The following is a 22,046-nucleotide window of genomic DNA, read 5'->3' on the forward strand; positions in this document are numbered from 1 at the left end:
CATCCATCCATCCATCTTCAACCGCTTATCCGTAGTCGGGTCACGGGGGCAACACCTCCACCAGAGTGCTCCAGACTTCTCTCTCCAGAGCAACATTTGTGACTTCCTCCTGAGGGATTCCTAGACTTTCCAAAGCCAGTGAGTCGATGTGTTTCCTCCAACTGCGCCTTGGCCTGCCCCGGGGTCTCCTCCCAGTGGGACGTGCGTCAAGGACCTCCCTAGGGAGACGCCCGAGAGGCATCCTAACCAGATGCCCGAACCACCTAAGCTGGCTCCATTCCAGACGAAGGAGCAGCGGTTCTACTACGAGTCTCTCTCGTGTGACTGAACTTCTCACCCTATCTCTAAGGGAGATGCCAGCCACCTCATTGGGTGTGGGTTGTGTGTGGGTTGTGTGAGGGTGCTGGGGGCGTGGCTACCATAAATCTCCTGAATTCTGACAGTCCAATGTTGGCAACCCTGGGTAAATTGTGCGTTTATATGTGACAATCCTGTAGAGGTTTTGGCCAGATATGCACCAGAGCTATCTCTGCCCTCTGTGCCCTGTCTTCCTGGTGCCCAGCCCAGCTGTCTCTAATTTCATTGATTGATTGATTTATTAATTACAGTACATTTCAAGCACAACTCAATACAAAAACTGTTAACTGTGAGTGGACGACACCATAAAACATTACACTTGTTTACAAGAGGGTCTACTGTTTTCAATTCATCATAACATTTAGAGACGTACAAATATGTAGTGCCCACTCTTGACGGAGGTGGAAAAAGGGTGAGTTGTTACCCTCTTCCTCACCCCACTGCTGCCCTTATAGCTCTATGCTGCCCACTCTTCCTAGCGCCCAGTTTTCAGTCTTCCCAAAAAAGATGATGCCCAGATGCCCACCTATCATCCTGTTTGAATCCCTTAGCAACCTTTGGCGTGTTTAAAATAAATACAGTATACAGTATACAGTATGTTATGATCTTCAGTTCAGTGCCTGCCTGGTGTTGAGATCCCCTGTGATTGTTAAAGTCTATATTAGTAATAGTATATCTACGATATATATAAATATATATAATTCTGAACTGAAGTTGTCAAAGTTCAGAATATTGGACAGGAGAAAGCCCTCAGTCACGTCACGTCACACATGCGGCCAGCCGGCCACACAACACAGCAACAAGCGGCGGAAACACATACGGAAGCCCTAGCGATTCCGCGGGTCTTTTAGGACAAGTGAGCAGCAGCGAGCACCACAACCACAACACATTTCAACATATACAGTATACTACTACTGACTGTGTGCCGAAATGGCGGGTAAGTCGGGGTAAACGTGTACATTTAACAACGCTGTTACAGTCGTTTAGGTCATTGGCAAATGGCAATGTATCATAGATGCTGCTTTTACCTGTCGGGCTTGTTGATAGTGCGAAGTTAGCCTTACTGTCAAACAAAACAACTGGGTTGGGATCATTTTCTATCGGCAAGCTAAGCTAGGCTAAGTAGCTGCTGTCGTTACTACAGTCGCAAGCAAGACACTCAAAAGCTCAACGGGCCCAATAATCGGCTAATGTCAATAGTATGCTAGCTGGCCGTAGACCCCAGGTACCTTTATATTAATTTGACCTGTGCTTAAAACGTCTTTTATGTTTGAATGTGTTGATAGTCGGCTAGCTAATGGTTGTGTGTGTGTGTGTGTGTGTGTGTGTGTAGAACCATGGGGGCGCCATATAGAATTGTTCTCTAAGCTTCTCTACGAAGAGCAACAGCATCGTCACACTGTTTGGGGTTGACAAATGTATTGGCCACATTTATCCATCCAAATATAAGTTATAAACGAAGCCCTGAAATGTCATACGGTGTCTCCCCCCGCCCCCCCCCCAAAAGGGGGAAAAGTCAGGACTATTCAGGCTCATGTTTGTATTTTGTTTTGTCCATAGGGAATGGGATGAACGCGATGGAGAAGAAACTTGCCGAGTACAAGTGTGACACCAATGAAGCTATCTGTCTAAAGCTAGGTATGAGAAAATGAAGCCATAAAGAACAAAATATCATGGTTATGGTATTACTTAAATTGTACTATATACCAACAGGTGTGTGTGTGTGTGTGTGTGTGTGTGTGTGTAAGAAGGACCCCAATGGAAACAAGCCAATAGGCTTTCTTGGATTTAAATCAGCTTTTTTTTGCAAACTGTTAATAATGTATTCAATCAATGTGTGTGAGAGATGTAGGGCTGTCATGATTACACATTTAAGTTGATGATTAATTGGCACTGCTGGTGGAGCCTGCGGAACCACTCAAGAATCTGCCGCTCCTGAATGAAGTGTCTGGTGCTGGGAGGTCCTGGCTGCACCTGGTGAGAGCAGGAGTGGACCTGTTGAGACGTAGATGGGGTCCGGACAGGAGTCAACTCACAGAGCCTAGTAGTCCTTCCACGTGCCAGACCTCCCAGTCCCGGCAGAGTAGTTCATGGAGCGGCGGATTGTGTGGCCCTGGCCTTTCCCTAATGGGACTGATCGTGGGTAGCTACTGGGATGTAAGTCGGGACTTGATCACCCCGGCTGGCTCACCTGAGTGAGGGGTATGTTGTGAGACCTGAACCCTGATGACCTTGGGATACTTCACTGAGGATACGTCCCAGGTGCATCCATGATTTGGTCTCACACTAATAATTGTGATTAATGATAGGGATGCTCCGATCAGGTTTTTTGGGGCCGATCACAGATAGTTTTTCTCATGATCGCACGATACCGATATGGCCGATACCGATCTTGTGCGTAAGAGGCAAATTTGAATATTTCCAAAATTATTATAATTATAATCCCACGTCTAAACTGTTCCTCCCCACACAAGGGAGAATGTTTAGGCCTGTCGCAAAAATGCAAAATGATATTACACTAAATATCTGAATGACATTTATACCACTTAAATAGTGTAAAAGATCCGTTTCTATAGATAGGGTAACTTGCCGATCACATATAGGGTAAATTGCCGTTCACCGATCAGAGTGAATATCGGCCGAGATGGCCCATCTCCGATCGGTGGCCGATTATCGGAGCATCTCTAATCAATGATTTAATAGTGCTTTTGGCATTGAACATTGGAATATATGAATACAAAAATGGTCTGTTGGTCTCGTGATGAAGAATGCACAGGACAGATGACAAATACACAAATGACTCTCATTCATTCATCTTCATTCATTCATACTATAAAAAATAGCAGATCTGCAATCTTACGTATCACGTAAGCTTGTACATCTGCTATTTCAGCTTTTTCATTTTTCACGACACTGTCAGGCATGCGCTTATGTGCTATACGCCCCCGATTGATTACAGCTTGTTGTAGAATTTTATTTGTAATTCTCTTCCCCTCAGTTCGCTTTCCAGAGGATGTGGAGGATGAAGGCACGACATTCCACCCAGAGTACAGTCACCAGCTTTATGGAGACGAGTGAGTCAAGTCTCTAATATATGCTATAATATGAAGGAATGTCTATGTGTCGAGTGCTCTACTGAACCATTTTTTTTAAAGGACCTATAACATAAAATTCAACTTTTTCAATTTATTTTGGGACTTATGTGTTTTCTATCTCCACAAATAACCCATTTTGAACAATCAGGCTTTCATATCATATAGGTGCTTTAATGGAAATTGCTATCAGGAACAGCTCGACTGTTTTTGTCATCGTGATGTCATCAATGTCACCCTACTTTGTATAATTCCTCCTTCTTCAGTCTTCAGTTCCAAATTTGCATTTCCACTTTGTTTACAATGTCCACCATTGATGATTTTCCAAGCTGGCATGGAATGGAAACAAGCCTGGTTTTATCTAGCATCAGTATTATAATGACTCAAATATTAAATCTGCATAGCAGCACCCCCACCACCTCAGGACATTGTGGTACTGGAGCTAAAACTGCTTTCAAAGTCCAGAAAGAAATGACGAGGACTGGTTATATCAGAGTGGTGATTGAGGCTCAAACCATTAGAAATAACTTTGAGGGACATAGACAATATGATATTAAATATTAAAAGCAGTTTTAAAATGCATGTTATTTGCGCTTTAAATTAATACATTTTCAGGTGGGTTGCCGGTTTCATCCAGTCAGGAGAGAGAACCCATTTTCAGTTTCAATATATTGCTGTGTGCGGTTCTAAATTTGTCTGCCATTTCACTTGTTTATTCTTTATCCTGTATCAATTCTCCCTCCTGACTGTATGAATTTGGTATCCGACCTGTAAATGTTTTGTCCGTTTTAGGCTTTTTTATTAGCCGATTTTATTGTATTTTATTTTGCATATTTTAATAGACCGCCATATCGAAAATCCAACTCTTCAACTGTAGTCCAATCTCAGCTCCTTCTCTCTCTCCCCCTTCTCTCTCTTGGCTGCCGTCGCTCTCCTCCCTTCTCTCCCCCTTCTGTCTCTCCCCCCTCTATCTCCCACTTGTATACCAGTAAGACGCCCTAAGGGCAAGGTGCAAGGTCGCGCTAAAACAACAGAGCTTCTTAATACGGCACAGTTAAGATGCGGAAGTTAAACTATTAATGTGGTGTCAGTGAGATCAGATGTAAAGTTGGCCGGCTCCATATATGCAGATCTAGTATTTCAAACCATTTATGGCTATCCAGGGTTTGATGAGTTTAGTGATGTGATCGTCATATATGGAGATCCAGGTGATGATAGTCAGCTCCATATATGGAGATCCATGTGTTTTACCAACTTTGTTAATTTGCAAGTGTGACTCGCGTCACGGCAACCACACTGGTTATGACTGTCACAATATGGCCATATATAGGCTTAATATTGAACTTGAGGGATCTCCATATATGGGCATAACTGGGATTGTAGGCATGACGTCACAAGGCGTAATGGACTGGCAACCATACAGTATAAGGAGGCGTAACCGACCGAATGACTGACAGGTTTTTAAAGTTTTCATAGCACCCGTTACGCAATGCGCAGCCAATCACAGCGCAGAATGACGCAACTTCCAGCCAATCACAGCGCACAATATCTGCGGACACGTTCCGTCATGCCCCCAATTATTCGTCTATAGTACTTGTCTGTCTGCCTTATGTGATGTTTTGAGCAAGCATTATACTTATGAGTGGCAACCAAATTAGACACTTAAAAATAACACTTGTGTGAAGTGAGGGTTGATCTTATCATTATACATCACATTCCGTGCTCAGCCAATCAAATCATCACAAATGCCATTCCAGCCAATCACTTTTGGCATCTTCACTTTTCTGCCCTCACTTTTATCTTCAATAATGTACTTTGCTTAGCCAATCAAATCATCGCTATGGGGTGAGCAGCTAAACGGTGAACACAATGTTTGTGTTCACAGTACAAACCCAGAAAGCTGTGCATAAGAGGGACTATCCCTCAAAAAGTACAGTTTTTGCTCGAGGTAGAGTGCAGTAGTGCATCTGCCAGAACTAGGTGTAGTTATTTTTACACTTATCTCAGTCATCTCACAGTGAACTTGGTAAGTAGGACATTTCAGTAAGTCTAATGGCAGATCATGCTCAATTGCATAGTCAATCTAGGTTATAGTTTGCTATATAAATGGACATAATATTTCACAGGTGATTTACTTGTCAAACCGCTTACAGGATGTGACTACAGTGTAATTCCTGGTAAAGAAAAGAAATGTCAACTCATTGTGATGTCATACACTGTAGATGGATAGATAGTGTGATACTGTGACAGTGTTCATCATGAGCCTCATTTCTGGAAAACACACGTATGTAAATGATGAAGAGCACCATGTCAGACATGCATCATGACTCTTCGATTTGCAGTGCTCAAAGTAATTTGTTCTCTCCACAGTGAGGTGGCTTTTGGGTACAAAGGTCTCCAAATACAGTTATACTACAGTGCAGGAAATCTGAATACCCTCTTCAAAGTGAAATACTCTTCAAAGGTCACTGAGACGTTTGACTGTGTGGAGGTAAGACTTTCACTTTTAATTTAGTCTTAGTCTATTTTTGTGTGTACTATCTGTAGCACAGGAAACGATGTCTTAAAGAAAATAGTTTGTTGGCGGGGCAGCAGTGCTTGACCAAATCACTGCCCCTTTCATCCAGCCTTTCTCTTATGCCAGAGCCAACAGGAGGCTCTTGAGGGATTGCAGGCACTTAGGACTGTGGTTTGCGTCCTGCCTATGTCTCACCAGACTAAGTCTGTGCGGTGTGCATGTGTATATCTAGTGTGCGGCTGAGCATAGACATGGTAACATCCCGTCTGCCTCTGATTGGCCTACCGACACTGCCCGTCTCGACTGTCCTCCGAGATGCGAGGTTACTCCGTGGTGGGAAAATAATGCAAGAGAATGACAGCTTGGCACGCGTGACAGAATGCAGCCTTGTAGGGACACGGTGGCACAGTCGGTAGTGCTGTCGCCACACAGCTAGAAGGTCCTGGGTTCGATTCCTGCTGGGGGCGTGTTCCCTCCTCCGCGTCATCAGTGCCCTTACCCGAGGTGGGGTTGGCGAAAGGGCCTTTCTGTGTGGAGTTTGCATGTTCTCCCCGTGTCCCCTAGGGTAGGTACCCTCACAAAAACATGCAGTAATCCTGGTCTCTAAAACTACCTCCCCCTGGCCAGCCGGGGAGCCTAATGGAGGGGAAATGAACTGGTCGGAAAAACGTGTTCCTTCCACGCGCTATGTCCGGCTGGGGAAACTCTCCCCTGTCAGGTGAAAGGAAGCAGCTTGGACTCCGCATGCATAGAAGGAGGCATGAGGTCAGTCCGCTGTCCCCCCAGGTTGGCAGAGAAAGTGTAGCGCCCAGGATTACATTAGATAATTGGCACTGGGTGAAAAAACTGGGTTGCAAAATCGTGGGATAAAAATTAGAACAAAGAATGCAGCCTTGTAACTAATGATTTGATTTGGGTGTACTTCTAAAAATAAAGTGTTAGTGTTGATTATCGTGTAAGAAGGATAAAGGGAAAAGAGACCTTTTTACAGTACAATAATGTTTCATGTTTACACATACAAATAAAATTCACAAACACACCCAAATCATATTACAGTGTATATGTTCAATCAATTATTCCATCAAAGCAAACGGCATAAACAATATTAGTTTGCTTCTTCTACAAAAATAAAGTTACAGGCAGTTCTCTTGTATCACACCGATACGTATACTTGTATTATTTTCCACCACCTCGCAGCAGAGATCAGACTATCCAAGACGGGCAGTGTTGGTAGGCCAATCAGAGGCAGGCGGGGTGTTACCATTGTCTATGCTCAGCTCACTAGATATACGCAGTGTGCATGCATCCGTCCTTGTCCACACTTGGCCTTACTCTGGTGCTTTTCATCAAATGTATCTCTGAATATCTAATACCTGCATGACTTACTATTTATATCAATATTAAAACCAATTCCTTCCATGTTAGCCCATACTTATACCATACTATGATACTACCATCGCATTCAAACAAGAAATGTTGTAGTGTTTCAAGTTGACACAATTGGTACAGGACATTCAGTTGTGCCCACTCTGTTACACCAGCTCAAGACTGGCAGCTTGTTTTGGGAGATAAGAAAAGCTCCATCTTGCATTTCATATGATATATTTCTTGAATAGATGTTTTTTTACACATTTTCTTCCTAATTTCAGCCTCATTTAAGCCTTCATATTGAGTCATGCCCCGTATACTTTATCATTTATCATGGAGTAAATTATTTTGCTGGACAGTGTGCTCCAATCCAATTCATAAAATTACCATATAGAAGTTGGTTGTTGGGAATGCCATTTAGACTTCTACCATACCATGACCATACGGCATGTTGTAGTCATTGTTTTGTAGCTGGAAGCCTCAAACCAGAACTTCCTTTCCCGTCAAACCGGAAGAATAAGCATTTTATTTGAGAGCAAATTGCGAGAGGCAACAGTCTGGCAACGCTAGACTACTTTTATTTGGAACGTATTATTCTTCCGGTTTGAGGGAAAGGAAGTTCCAGATTGAGAGTTCCGGCCTGATGACTACAAAACAATGACTACAGTCCTGTAAGCTATCATCCGCTCCCGCGACCGGATCATAAACCTGAAGAGAAATGCTGCCCAGGCTATACCATGTATAAAATGCATGTTTTGCACAGAAAAAGATTTGTTTTTCACCGGAAGGAAAAACTGCAGTGGAGTAACGTCCAGTGAAAAGAAATATTTTTTGGGCAAAAAGTTCATTTTATGTGTGGTGGGGGCTTTTTCATCACAAAACCGTCTTTGTATTGGTGAGGAGTAAAATCGTTCTTTTTATTTTAGCTGAAGTCGACAGGCTGTGCTGCATTTCATACAAGGGCAATGAATTGAGTCCCATAGCCTAAAGACGGAAGTCTTAAGGCTATGGACCAGAACTAGAACATTAGTATTCACCTTTTTAGAGGTCAACACACACAGGCCTGAGATTGACCCATGTCATAAACGTCCTACCTGAGCCAGCCTGACAGTAGACCTAGAATGCCTGTGATCATTTAATTATACTTCGTAAATTTTCATGTATCATAACTTCCATCGTTTCTTGTAGATATGAAAATGTGCGCCATAAATGTGATAAATGCTCAGTTTGTACTCACCCATTAAATAATTCCAAAGACGTGGAGTGAAATATGGTCCTCTAGTTTTATATCCATGTGAAAGTTCTGGCACAAAACGCGTATTTAGTGAATTATCTCCACTTTTTCAAGAGATGCACACGGACGCCTTTCTCTCCGGGCGAGGGGGACACAGACACAAACACAGACGTCATCACCAATTGACCAGGGAAACACAAAAGTTTGCGGTCACACAATTGGCAGGTGGTGTGATTAATTACCCAGCACCTATCGCAAAGCACCTGCCAATTGTGTGACCGCAAACTTTTGTGTTTCCCTGGTCAATTGGTGATGACGTCTGTGTTTGTGTCTGTGTCCCCCTCGCCCGGAGAGAAAGGCGTCCGTGTGCATCTCTTGAAAAAGTGGAGATAATTCACTAAATACGCGTTTTGTGCCAGAACTTTCACATGGATATAAAACTAGAGGACCATTTTTCACACCACGTCTTTGGAATTATTTAATGGCTGAGTACAAACGGAGCATTTATCACATTTATGGCGCACAGTTTGAACCCGAACAAGAAATTAACCTGGCCGTTCTATGGCTCTGTATGTGAAATACTGTGCATACTGTATGTAACAACAAGAGCCGTTCTAGGGCTAGCCTGACAGTTGCTGTTAATTTGTGATTAGTGATTCTCAGAAACATGAACAAAACGTTAATGAATAGTACTCTGAATTGCAGATGAAAACTAGAAAAAGTGCCCTTCTGAGCACAGGTCTCCACCAGGAGGATAGGAGTGTGTTTGATGTTTGGCAAAATGTTTAGGAGTGTATATAAACAAGTTTTTTTGCAACAGTTTTCTTCATTTTGTTGAGGGAATGCAGAGCCAGATCAGTTATAGCATCTCTGAGAATAGAATTCTGGATGAGCAGGTCAGTGCAGCCTGCCTTCATTTGGTGGTTGTATAACAGGGCAACAAAAATAAACAATGTGAAAAGGGTGCCATTTCTTCATAGGCCAATGGATGATTTGAGGCATTTTGTGCCAAAAATGTGTCCCCTCCCACTAACTTCGGAAGCCAATTACGGCCGAACGATACACACTATCAAAATTCTGCCTGTGGTGTTTTCATCGGATAGGTCCAGAGATCATGTGTACCGATTTTTGTGTTCTGTAAGAGGACCAAAAAGTGTTTTTTGAAGAACATTCAAAATGGCGGAAAATCTATCCTGATGGAAATTACGACATACGGTTCAAGTGTTATAAGCCAAAACATAAAATGAGCTGTTATAGCGCCACCATGAGGCCAACCGATATAATTATAAGTTAATTAATTTTAGTAATTATTATGAACCTCCCCTCCAAGCTTTGTAAATATAGCGCTTACGGTCTAAGAGAAAAAAATACTTGAATGTGAGATTTCGCAAAATGTAACCCATTTAGGCCTGATATCGAAATAAAAGAAGTCTTCTAAATCCTGACAGTATTCTGAAATACCTCTGTTTCTAGGCCTATATCACTCAATATTTCATGTCAAGGACTCCAAAAAAATTATATGTAATTGGCCGCCGACCCCCATCTCAGGGGCACCCCAGAAGCAAAGATTTGAGTTAAAATCGGTCACTCTGAAAGAATATTCCAAGGTTTGCGCCACATTTTCACAATTTTTCAATAGCTAAAGTATAACATAATGCTTTAAAACACCTTTTGACATATGGCTCAAGTGCGTGCCATCAGAACTGTGGGACAAGTAGTGAACCAAAGTTTTTTTTTTTTGGTGCAGAGGAGATTTCTCTTTTTGGTCTCGAGGCAAAACGTTTGAGACCTACTGAACTACGGCATCCCCAGATCAAGGGCAGGGTTGTCAGCAACGGGAACTACCGTACACAGGGGGTCTCTGTCCTATTATGTATACATTATTTATTTTTTTGAGTGGTGAGCTGTCAGGTGGTAAAGTGAAGAAAATGTAAGGTAGGTAAGGAGATGAAATTGACATGACAACAGCATGAGCAGTCTCCCATGGAAGATGTCCCTCTGGCATCATTTACAGGGGAATAGGGCAACCATTTCATTCTATTTTATGGCAGTTACAATGCTGTGAAATTATATTGTCAAACTCAAATAACTTGACCTAAGTAATAACTTAATTTTATTACAGTGCGTCTAGTTTTTGTACAAGAGGGTGACTGGATCACACTTTCCCCCTCATGCAGACATGGGGGGGGGGGGGTGAAAAGACAAAGTTGACGTGTTGATTACTTAGCCAACTTTGAATAGAAGCAAAAGACTGCCTGGCCTGGGGTCCATTTCCTTTGTTCCTTATGTTAGTTAACTGATGGTGAGCCCGCACCAGTCTCTGCCTAGTGACATTATGCTGGTAAGAGATCTCCTGTTTTGTTGGACTAATCACAGCCCCCCATGTCAGTACACTAATCCTTCTCACTTTCAGAAGGTTTTGTGTAGGGGTCAAAGAGACATGATTGATCTTTGAGGCTTCTGTGATTGAGTCAGCAGGAAGAGAATTGCTTCCCTACTTGACATTTAAGATGAACAAATGAAGAAAAAATTAAATGTGTTTTGGTTTCCAAGAGTCCATAGTATACATTATCTGGAAACTGTTTAGAACAAAAAGTCAGAGAAGACCTATTACTTAAGATTTCATCAGCGTGTGCGTGCAGGCCCAATATTGTCAATGTTTTTATCTGGAGCAGATATCTAAAAGTAACTAATATTCAAGGTTAAGAATTCCTTCATATTTTCACAGGGAGAAATAAAAAGTGCATGGACTACAGATTTCCTGGAGATTTCATAAGAGCCATTTCTGACCGGAGAGATATGCGGCCGCTAGAGGCGGGATCAACGCGATACTGATGACGTATTGAAGCGCTGCCACAGTGCAAATGTAAACACAACCTAACAAGACTAGGACTCGAAAATATTATGGAGTAATAATTTAATGTTTTAATTTAATAATTTAATTAGTAATAATTTTGTCCCGCTGCTTCCCAGACTAGATATCTGTCTGGGACTGGATTTTAAGCGTCGTCTTTTCCAGGTTTCTTAAGCCCTATTTAATTTATACTACCGGTATAACACATTGTCATTTTCAAAAGTTGTGGAAATTGACGATCTAGTAACGGGACAAAACATGTCCTCAAGGCTCTTACTATACTATCAATATCCAGGCATTTGTTCAGATATTGGGAATTAAGTCAGTACCCCTCTGTTCTTCAACTGGTTGCTGAAGGTATTGGCTGTAAGCACACAAAATAAGATGCCTCCAAAATGTCAGTAAGAACTCACTTTAAAAAGTGTGTGGTTGTGAAATGTGAATCGGTAAACGGGATCAGTTTATTTTGATAATTTCATTGGATTCTAGTAGTTACAATGGCACATAGCTTGCAACTTGTGTACATCCTCACAGAGTGGCATTTACTTTTTGGGAACATGCTTTTTTGCTACTAGCAAACTGAAATGGATGACTGTCTGGTCTGCCACCACTGACTGTTCTTTTGACCCCTGGGGGTATTCACCTTGTTAAGGATTTGACTGCAGCTGCTGCAGAGGTAACGACCAGTGAGTTAGGCAGTAGCAGCAGAGTTCAGGCTGCGTCTGAAGAGTGTTTGTCTCTGAGAGCATGCTGACTGTCTGGGTGCGGTGCAGCTGGTGAGAGGGTAGAGCAGGAGTATGAGAGGGAGGGAGGGATAGAGTTCATGCAGCTGCCACTTTCATACGAGTCTCTCATCACAGATCACCTTTTACCACTAAAACCAGCCCCAATCACTATAATCCTGCACTACTTGTAGCCAATGTTATTTAGGCCAATTACTGTTGCAGTTACACACAGATCTGGCACTTTGTGTGTAAATTGCAAAAGGCTAGATGTAGATGCAGCTGACTTGATATTGAGTTAATAATTGTCAGTAAAATGTAAGCATTATTTAATTGATTTAAAATCTATAAGTTGGTAGTCATATGAATAGAATACAATGCAAATTATAAAAATGTGTTTGTATTGATTTGGTAGGGAAATTCTTGTGCATGCCATGGTCTTATATTTACTTACTTGCCCAGATATTGTCTTTTTCTCTTATTGATTAAAACATTTCAAACGCAACTAATTAGATACTTTGTGTGCTCTTTGTGTGGCCATGCTCAGAGATGAAACAAAGTGTTAAAAAGGTGCATTGTTTAGTTATATTTATGCCAAACTGTGTCATCCATTCTCAAAGGTTGCGCAGTTCAGTGTCTAGTCTGTAGGAGAGTGGCCAGGACAATGTGACTTGTTTGTCCATGGCCTTTTAAGCATGCTCCTTGTTCCTTAGAAATGCGGATGAACAATTACAATGGTTAAGAGGCATTCAGCTGCAGGTGCATTACTTGCAGTTGGATTAGCTGATGTCTGAAAGGGAGGAATTAGCAGTGTGTTGTATTAGCCTTTTGTAGTGCATTTTGCTCAGGCCTTCTTCATTTCCCAGTTTTGAATGCTGAGCAGCATGAGTTTCTGTACAGAACTAATGCCCATCACACATGTAAATGGTGTGAAAGGACTGCTTAGCGAAGTGTTCTCATGTCAATCCTTGTGGAAATGGATACAATGCAAACATTACAGCTGAACTAACCACACAATCTAGTGAGTAAAATGTCCAAGGGTATGGCCTCTTTGTCTTCAAGGCTCTTTGAAAATGTGAGGGCAAATTCATTTTATTCAGTTCAACTGGCAGGATTAGACGAGAGACCTCTATTATAGATGCCCGAGGTAGGTTTGTTAAGTTGAGATCAATTCATTAGATTTTATTGCTCAGTGAGAAGCAGAAATGCGTTATTGTGGCAACTTCATCACATATTCATGGTTTAACCTAAGTAGCAAATGTATTGAATAAAATGTTCTTTCACCGGGGGGAGGGGAGGGTGTGCGTTGGTCTCCGCTCAGCTGACAGTTTTAATTGCCTAATGGTTTTCCTTTCACTGGCACAAAATATGTACTCATCCATTTACATTTTTTTTGTATTCTGCCAGAACTGCAGCTTTGGTTAATTAAAGAACAAAAATAACTTTTGATGCACATTTTGTGATTGAGTGGAAGCAGAAAGTGTCTCAATTTCTCCCAAGTGCTGCAGTCATTATGCACTAGTAGCCAGTAGCCAGATAAACTGTTTACACAGCAGTGAATATTCTGATGTGCAGGAGATTAGGTATTTTTTGAACAACAATATTTCTGAAAAACCGGGACACCAAGGTGGAAGTGTTTAACTAGGGAAACATCTGTCAAAAATATATCTGATACCTTTTTACATAATTTTATTTTTATTTTCTATTTGTTTTATTATCCAGCCTGATGATGTCGAAGGGAAGATCAGGGAGATCATCCCTGTTGGGTTCAGCTGTAACACGGACGACTTCATATCATTGTTGGAGAAGGAGGCCAACTTCAAGCCCTTCGGCACCCAACTTCACTCTTACAAAGTCCACAACGAGGAAGCGGGAGAACTCACATACCAGATTTACAAGGTACGCACCCATATCTAATCGGATCTGAATGTGCCTTACTTGTGCATATCAATTTGTTGTGACTTTTCTCCTGGAGCATGTTTTGAACTTGCCCATGGCGCAGTTCATCATCATGCAGCCATACTGCGTTCTATGGGGAACCTAATCAGAAACTGTGTGGCATATTTGCCTAAGGTGGATATGACCTGTCCAGGATTCCGAGAGTACCATGAGCGCCTGCAGACCTTCCTCATGTGGTTCATCGAGACAGCCAGCTTCATTGACGTGGACGACGATCACTGGGACTTCTTTCTTGTGTAAGTGGCCATCTTCCTTTACCAACATCACTCCAACGGCCCCCCTCTCCATCCCACCTAAAGCCTTTATTGTATGTCATTGAAAAACAAAGCACCCCTTTGAGGCGCTTGTGACCAATTACTCAGCCAGTTTGATTATATTTCCTCGTTGGAGAAATGTTGATCTGGCAAGAGGTTCCTTTGTGCCCGAAGGCCTTTTCATTTTTTTCAGGGGCAAGAGCTGAATTGAATACTGTTGTCTTTTGAAACGCAGAACAATGTCTAAACAGTAAAAAGAGCCTCTGCCAGTGTTTTCTTTACTTTGGCACTTATTAATACTGACAATGGGCAAATGGACTGAAGTGATTTGGAGGAGCTCAATCCCTCCTCCAACCCCTTCTCCTTCTCTAAGTTGCAGTACTCCAATTAAGTGCATAATGTATTCAGGTTGTAGCAGGTGTACCAATCGAATCGGAGCCTGGCTGCTTCAGCATGCTGACATTGGGGTAAAGAGAATGGAGAACATAAAATGGACGCTGCATGGGAGTGTGCCTGTAATTGACCTGCTTGCCTTTGTGTTTTATCTGCAGATTTGAGAAGTACAATAAAGATGGGGAGACTCTCTACGCAACTGTTGGCTACATGACAGTTTATAATTACTATGTGTACCCAGACAAAACCCGACCACGTGTAAGGTAATTGCTGGGGTAGCACGTGCCTTCCCATTCTTTTGTATAAAAAGGAGTGGAAAATTATACATTTCTTTCTCCTGTTCCTAAAAAGCCCAAATTACGGGCTTACATAGCCAACCATTCAACCACATTTGTTTCATTATGAAACTAACGTGATTAGTATCTCTAAAACAGCTTTATAGATAAGCATTTTTTTTTGATACATTGATGGACACAACTTCCATTATTACATAGGCTGGTGTTACAGAAAGTAATTCCATTACTATGTTGAATTCTTCTCTACAAAATCTTTATCATATTAGTCCCATGCATGCAATTACATTTGTGTATGTTCCCTCTACTAACTAGCCAAATGTTGGTCCTGCCACCATTCCAAGGAGAAGGACATGGAGCTCAGCTTCTGGAAGCCGTGCACAGATATTATTGCACTTTGCCCAAAGTACAAGACATTACAGGTGTGTGTGCGCATCTAAATGTTTTTTTCTTATATTGTATGTATTGTAAGTATATATATTATTATATATTGTATATATATTATATATTAAATATACTGACTATACCTACATGACCCAGAAAGAATTGTCATGATAATCACAGGTCATTTTGAATGACCTATATTCTTGTGCATTACATTGACATTGTTCTGTTGGAATAGGATGAGGCCTGTGCCTCCTATGTAGATTTCATTTCAAGAGGCAGGCTTGGTAATATATACTTACTGAGGCTCTATTGAAACCAGCTACATAGAAATAATTGCTTTGCACAGGGACAGAGGCAGAATACTAAAGAAGCATCTCAGCTTTTCTTTTCAGACAGGAACCCTTTCTGTGAAATTACTCCACTTTGAATTTGGCCACTGAATGGAATGAGAGTTCCCGCTAGCATGGTAGTACCCATATTTGGCCTGGGATTAATATTTTCTTCTTGTTGCTTGGCAATGAGTACTCGGAAGTGGAGATTGGAAATACTGTATCCATATTACTAACATTTTAACAGAAACCCGTGCGGCCAAGATATGTGCATGTGCACAGACTGGAACCAGATGAAGGCTTAACCGCCGAAACGTTGGATATTCCTGTCTTACCTGCTGTCCTAATAAATATTGGCACTCTAGCTATTGGTGTGTGCGGCCACCTTCTTGTTTATTCAAGATCTCCTCCACAGACTGGAACCATGCATGCACGCACGCACACAAACACACTCGCAATTACATTGCCACAGCAGAAAGTGAAAGCAGGCGCGGGCCACTGGTGTGGTGGTCCAGGTACCCTAGGATGCAGCGCCAGCGTGTCGTGGGTTCGGATCCTGACGACCTTTGCTGCGTGTCACTCCCCATCTCTCTCCATTTCCTGTCAGTCTACTGTCCTATCAATGATACCATAAAAGCCCAAAAATAAATCTTAAAAAAAAGGAAAAAAGTGAACCATATATTGAATTATTCCATGTGAAGTTACAGAACAATATGGATCACTTAAAACCCTGAACAGGCTCATAAGTTAATCATCAAAGCCAGCATGTGATGGTTGTACTGTGTTGTCTAACTTCTAGCCGAGGACCCCTCCGAGAGCTATGTGAAGCTGAGAGACTTCGTTCTGGTCAAGCTGTGTCAAGACCTGCCCGTCTTCTCTAAAGACAAGCTGCACCATGGCTTCTCTGATGGCATGGTCACAGAGGCTCAGGAGAAGCTCAAGATAAACAAGGTGTGTTCAATACATACATCCATGCATTCCAATAACAATGACTGATGTCATCTGCAAGCAAAACCATGCTGCCATGCTAAACACGACAGCAGTGACGGATAAGATATCATTAACTCCAACCTTAGTTACATCAAGAAGGGGAATGTGCCAAATGTAATACAGTTATACAGTTCATAACCACCACCTGATCTTTCTACTACCATGATAATGAAATTGACTCACTGTCTTCCTGTCGCGCGTGCGCGTGGAGACAAGGAAGCTTTGAGAAGGAAGAGAAGTGGTCACGTGACTGGGCTGGGCCGGGCCATGACACTTTCATGGAAACTTTCATGGGAGCCAAACTCACACCCGAAGTGCAATGAATACATGGCAGTGAATGGAGCCGGCTGGACCAGCTCGTAACAAACATTATTTATGAACAATTGAGACCTTTGTCATATAATCGGTTCAGGAATATAAAAGACCTACCACAGGTTGTTTTCTAATCACTTACTTTTCCATGTGCACAGAGTGCACATTATATAATTTTATCTGAGGATCGAAGTATCGCGAGATTTGGCTGCCAGACAGGAAACGATGGGAAGTCTCGCGATACTTGGTACATTCAGAAAGGCATTCTGCCAAATTTCCGGGAAGTTTGGCTCCCATGAAAGTGTCAAGTGTTATTGACTGGTCACGTGCCCAGGCACGTGACCACTTCTCTTGCTTTGACCAACTTTCATTTATTTCTCCTGGAAGTGAGACGCCCGTGAGATTGTATAGGTTCGAATCCAAATCTGCCGATGACGTCATTTGGTCATTCTGTACCGTTGACGACTTTCACGACTCTTTGTGATTATTTTTTTACCTACCTACCTAGACTACCCTCAATTATACTAACCGTAGGCAGGTGGTGTTTTCGTAGGAGACAAGTTAATTCCGTGAAGGGGGGCGATCCAAAAATTCCCCCTCCATTCACTCCTGCTATTACCATGATTTTAGCTGCCTTTTTCTCTGAATCTTTTCTCCATCCGTGCCAGGATTGGCAATTAGGCGATATTTGAACCTCAATCAATTAAAAATCTTTGATGCCCCGCGGTTAGCATATTAGTGCTTCTAGCAGCACTGAAGGAGCATCAGAGTGGCTCCAAGGTGGTGGAAATAACGTCATTTTTTGTTTACATTTTATCTATTACTGTAATAGCAGATAAAATGTTTAAAGAAATAACGTTATCAATTCGAGCCTATACAATCTCTCAAAGGACACTGATTACATAATGCATATTAATGAATAATAATAATATCTGGGATTTATATAGAGTACTCAAAGATGCTTTACATGTGTGGGGGGCAGGGGAGAGAACATTATAGATTTAAAAAACATATTCATCTAGAACACCCCACCCACCCCCCCTCGTTGGACAACCCCGGTCCCATTATTCAAAAAAATAGGAATTGTGTGTGCACTGTGCACACCTTCTTGGTGTAGCTGATTATCACAGCCTGAGGCCTGCTGCATAAAGGTATATGTGTATATGGTGACTTTTCTTACCACCATGACCCTTTCATGGAAAAGACCCCAAGATATCAGCAGGCATGAATGGCTCAAGTAGACCTGGTGCCATCCTGCTGCGATGCGTTTTCTATGCCTCTTGAGACAAACTGTGTAGCTTTCCAAAAGAGAAAGACCCCTCCTTCTTCCCTCTTAACAGAAACATGCAAGGCGAGTGTACGAGATCCTACGCCTGAGAGGGACAGACATGAGTGATGAAGAAAAGGCAAGAGAATACCGACTTGAGGTCAAAAGGAGACTTTTTGGACCATACAAGGTACCATATAATTATTATTGTATCGGGTACTAAAATATGATGTATTTCAATGTACACAGGGAAAAAAGTGCACAACAAAACTCAATGTAGTTTCTGAGACACAGGCCTTTGACGGCAGGGCTTACAATGCAAGTGGATGCGCGCGCATCTTCAAAATGGCCGGTGTCTCACTCTATGTTTACGCGATAGCAACATTAGCTACGATCCGGATTAAAGAATGTAAAACATGGTTCAAGAGAGTCTCGTTTTTGGCCGCCTAGGGTACTAATTTACACCCTCGTGTTCCTCGTTTGTGGCGGGCCTCGTGTTAAGTGTCTTGCTCAGGGACACGCATACTGTGTGGACCAGGGACAAACCAGTGACCTTCTGATTACCAGATGGCCTCTACCCACTAAGCTACTATTCCTCAAGATCCTCCACACTCACAAATCAGACTGGCCACAAAACTGCTGCTTCAGAAATACGCTCAGTGTGGCAACTGCCTTTACAGCTATTTATTGTAGCAGTCAAGAAGGTCCATACTATACACTTTATCTTTTTGTGTTTCCTGGTAGAGCTAGGAGAAAGACTGAAAGATTGATCTGTCCCCTTCCTGTGAAAATGTATAATACCAATGTGTCATTGTTGTACAGTATCTAGAGTAAAATAGTGCACACCGTGGTTTTGTCCCTACCGTGGTTTTTTCTATTCAGGTGGGTGCCTGAGTAGAAAGTGTATTTCTTTAGGCAGTGTGTATTTGTGTGTATTTCTTTAGGCATTTGTTCATGCCACTGTCAAGCAGTGGCCTCAGAATATTGTGACTAGAACTGTGCTGTTCAAACTTCACCAGGACAGCAGTCATTCTCACTCAAACCAAGTCATATTGTTGACATTTTTGTAGTTTTCTCCCACATTTTCACTTTCAATTGAAAGGTTGTGCGATTGTGTTTTGGTAAGAATTGACGTTTAAAAATATGCAAAAGTTATTTTACATTGTCAAGTTTTTGCTCAACATACTGTAATATTACTCGGGGACAAATCATAGTCTGACTCTGAAGGGATAGACTTATACATAATGATACTGAATCAGCCTGTAAAGGAATAGACCTGGATGTATGGTATCACTGAATCAGTCTGTATGTGTACCTGTATCGTCCCCCACAACCTGTTGGTGACATTTTATATTTTAGTGTCTCTGTGAAACTCTGCATACCGACCATTACAGGATTGCTGTCAGCAGTACAACCGCATTTCTTAAAACGGCCAGTAGCTGACTTGGGTGCGGGGGGGATAGCCCAATGCGGTGAAAAGGGAAGTAGGAATTCTTTGGGAGAGTGGCTAGCAGAGATCTGGTGGCCAGATGCATGCTGTTTTTCTTTTTTCTTTTGGTTCGTAGTTAGGTAGAGGCCCCTTCTCAGTGTGTGCGTGTGTGTGTGTGTGTGTGTGTGTCTGTCTGTGGAGGGGGGGGATTCATCTCTGCTCAAGCCTGGATTCTCTTACCCGCAATTCCCCAGTGAACAAATGGTGGACGTGTGCGTAATGTTACTTATGTGCATGCATGCGAGTGTGTGCAGGTTTTGAATGAAGCATCCTGCAGCAGGCTCCACATTTCTGGTCTACGTCCAATGCCTTTCAGCACTTGTACAGATTCGCTACATAATACTTTGTCTGTCTTTCCCCTTTCTTTCCAATACAATTTTTTTTGTCTTACTAACTGTATGTGGTCTGTAGCATGAGAAGCATTTATAATATTATTTATCATTGAGATTTCTGAACTTAAAGACAAGACATTGAAGGCAATGTATTAGCGTTCACAGATTTCTACAAATCTTTGAAGAAGCGGTTTGAGGATGTCTGTGCACTGACACGGTAACAGGACAACTCAACCCTTTCTGCTTTCCTCCCGGAATTTTCCCCAGTGAGGGGTGGGAGAGGCTGGACAGCAGACGGCTGGACTTTGAATTTCCCTAACTATAAACGTTCACGACAGCAGACAGCCTAATAAGTACAAATATAATTTATGAAAAGCTAAGTGAAGTAAATGGTTTATAGGGTCATAAGTAAAATAATAGTCTTTCCATAGGAGTATCTTTTTATATTTTTCCAAAAAGAATACAAACAGCCAATAGCATATAACCAAGTTATCCGGGAGGAAAAACGGGCAAGCACCGGGGTGAGTTGTCCAGTATTCCTCTGACACCGTGTGTTTACTTCTCACGTGTAGAAGAACCAGAGGGAACTGACCAAGATGATGAAATGCCTGCGGCCAGAGGAGCTGGTGTCCCACATTGGTCAGATGGACACTCAACTGCAACATGAGGAACTGGAGAAGAGCTACCAGGACGTCTTGGGAGAGTACAGGAGAATAATCGAGAGAGTTGCGTCGCAGGTCTGATCGGGGCATCCACGGAGACCCGGTGAGCCCGGAGACCACCCTCCGACAAAAAAACGTGGGGTGTTCCCACACTCTTCCTGTACAAAGCCCTCCATAGCCACAGACTTTGGTTTCAGCCGTAATGATTTTGAATTGCGGGGGAGCGTTACGGATTTATAATAGTTGAGTAGGGTTTACTGGTACTGGGTTGGAGAGGAGGAGAACTATCGTAGACTGTCTCTTTGTGTGCGAGCCTGGCCCAACCCATTTGTACAAGTGAAACCCCCATCCCCCACTCATGTTTATACAGTAGATGAACAGTAAAGGCCGAGCAGCCTGATGGGTAAGACCCTGCTCTTTATCCTGTGTGTGTAATCACGCCGTGACATTTCAGTGATTCATGAACCATTCACAGCTGATAGGAGCTCGCTCCATCCATCCAGTAAGGACACCAATCCTCTCCATTAAGCCATTCAGGACGGGAACCCCTTTTGGTGTTAAGCATTGTTCTACTTTAGCTATTGAAAAATAGCAGATCTACAAGCTCATAGCTTGTAGAGCTGCTATTTTTTTAAATCGTGAAAATGCGGCTCAAATCTTTGAATATATATATATATATTCTCTCAGAGCGAACTTTTTTTAACTCAAATTTTTGCTTCTGGGGTCCTTGACATGAAATAGTTTTAAAACCACTGATAGAAACAGGTTTTTCAGAAAACTGTCACGATTTACAAGACAGTTTTTAGAATCTTGTCTGTCCTAAATGGGTTAATAGAATGGCTTGATTTCCTATTCTCAGATGTCTTTTGTCAAATACTTTCTTGGAAGTTAGAATGCTGGTTTTGAAGCACTTCATACTGAATAAATAAATCGTTTTGTATATTGCTCAAATTGTGTTTCTTTCTATTCACATCATTGAATAATAATTGTTTGGGGCGAATGTAATATTACATGATGTATAAACGATTATTTCCTTCTATTTATACCATACAATTCTGAGCACAGTAGGTATTTTCTAGTATTCTAAAGCTACCGTACCTCCACATCGCACCGATGGTCGGCTGTCGGCCAGTTTGAAAGCGTTGCGAGCTTGTCGGCAGGAGACTCCCGACGAGAAGCTCCCGTCGCTTGCAGTCTTTATCTACGCGTCGGAACCCGTTGATGAAGAATCGAA

At 42.2% G+C, this 22,046-nt stretch overlaps 1 protein-coding gene across 1 annotated transcript; it reads left to right on the forward strand.

Annotated features, from left to right (window-relative positions):
• Positions 1–1,207: 1,207 nt before the first annotated feature.
• On the forward strand, positions 1,208–21,757 carry hat1 (histone acetyltransferase 1). The gene is made up of 11 exons (XM_080784962.1): positions 1,208–1,294; positions 1,918–1,995; positions 3,356–3,431; positions 5,820–5,940; positions 13,868–14,044; positions 14,219–14,340; positions 14,910–15,014; positions 15,360–15,466; positions 16,560–16,711; positions 18,403–18,519; positions 20,723–21,757. Exons 1-11 carry the CDS (start codon positions 1,288–1,290, stop codon positions 20,891–20,893), a joined length of 1,233 nt encoding a protein of 410 aa, XP_080641088.1. The 5' UTR covers positions 1,208–1,287; the 3' UTR covers positions 20,894–21,757.
• The last annotated feature ends 289 nt before the right edge of the window (positions 21,758–22,046 follow it).

Source organism: Protomyctophum bolini (assembly GCF_963924005.1).
Source record: "Protomyctophum bolini genome assembly, chromosome: 16".
NCBI classification, from domain to species: domain Eukaryota; kingdom Metazoa; phylum Chordata; class Actinopteri; order Myctophiformes; family Myctophidae; genus Protomyctophum; species Protomyctophum bolini.

Excerpts from the sequence above, each read along its gene's own strand:
- hat1 (XM_080784962.1), top strand. Across the intron at positions 14,341-14,909 it reads CACTGGGACTTCTTTCTTGT|ATTTGAGAAGTACAATAAAG; the intron begins GTAAGTGGCCAT and ends TTTTATCTGCAG. Across the intron at positions 18,520-20,722 it reads GACTTTTTGGACCATACAAG|AAGAACCAGAGGGAACTGAC; the intron begins GTACCATATAAT and ends TCTCACGTGTAG.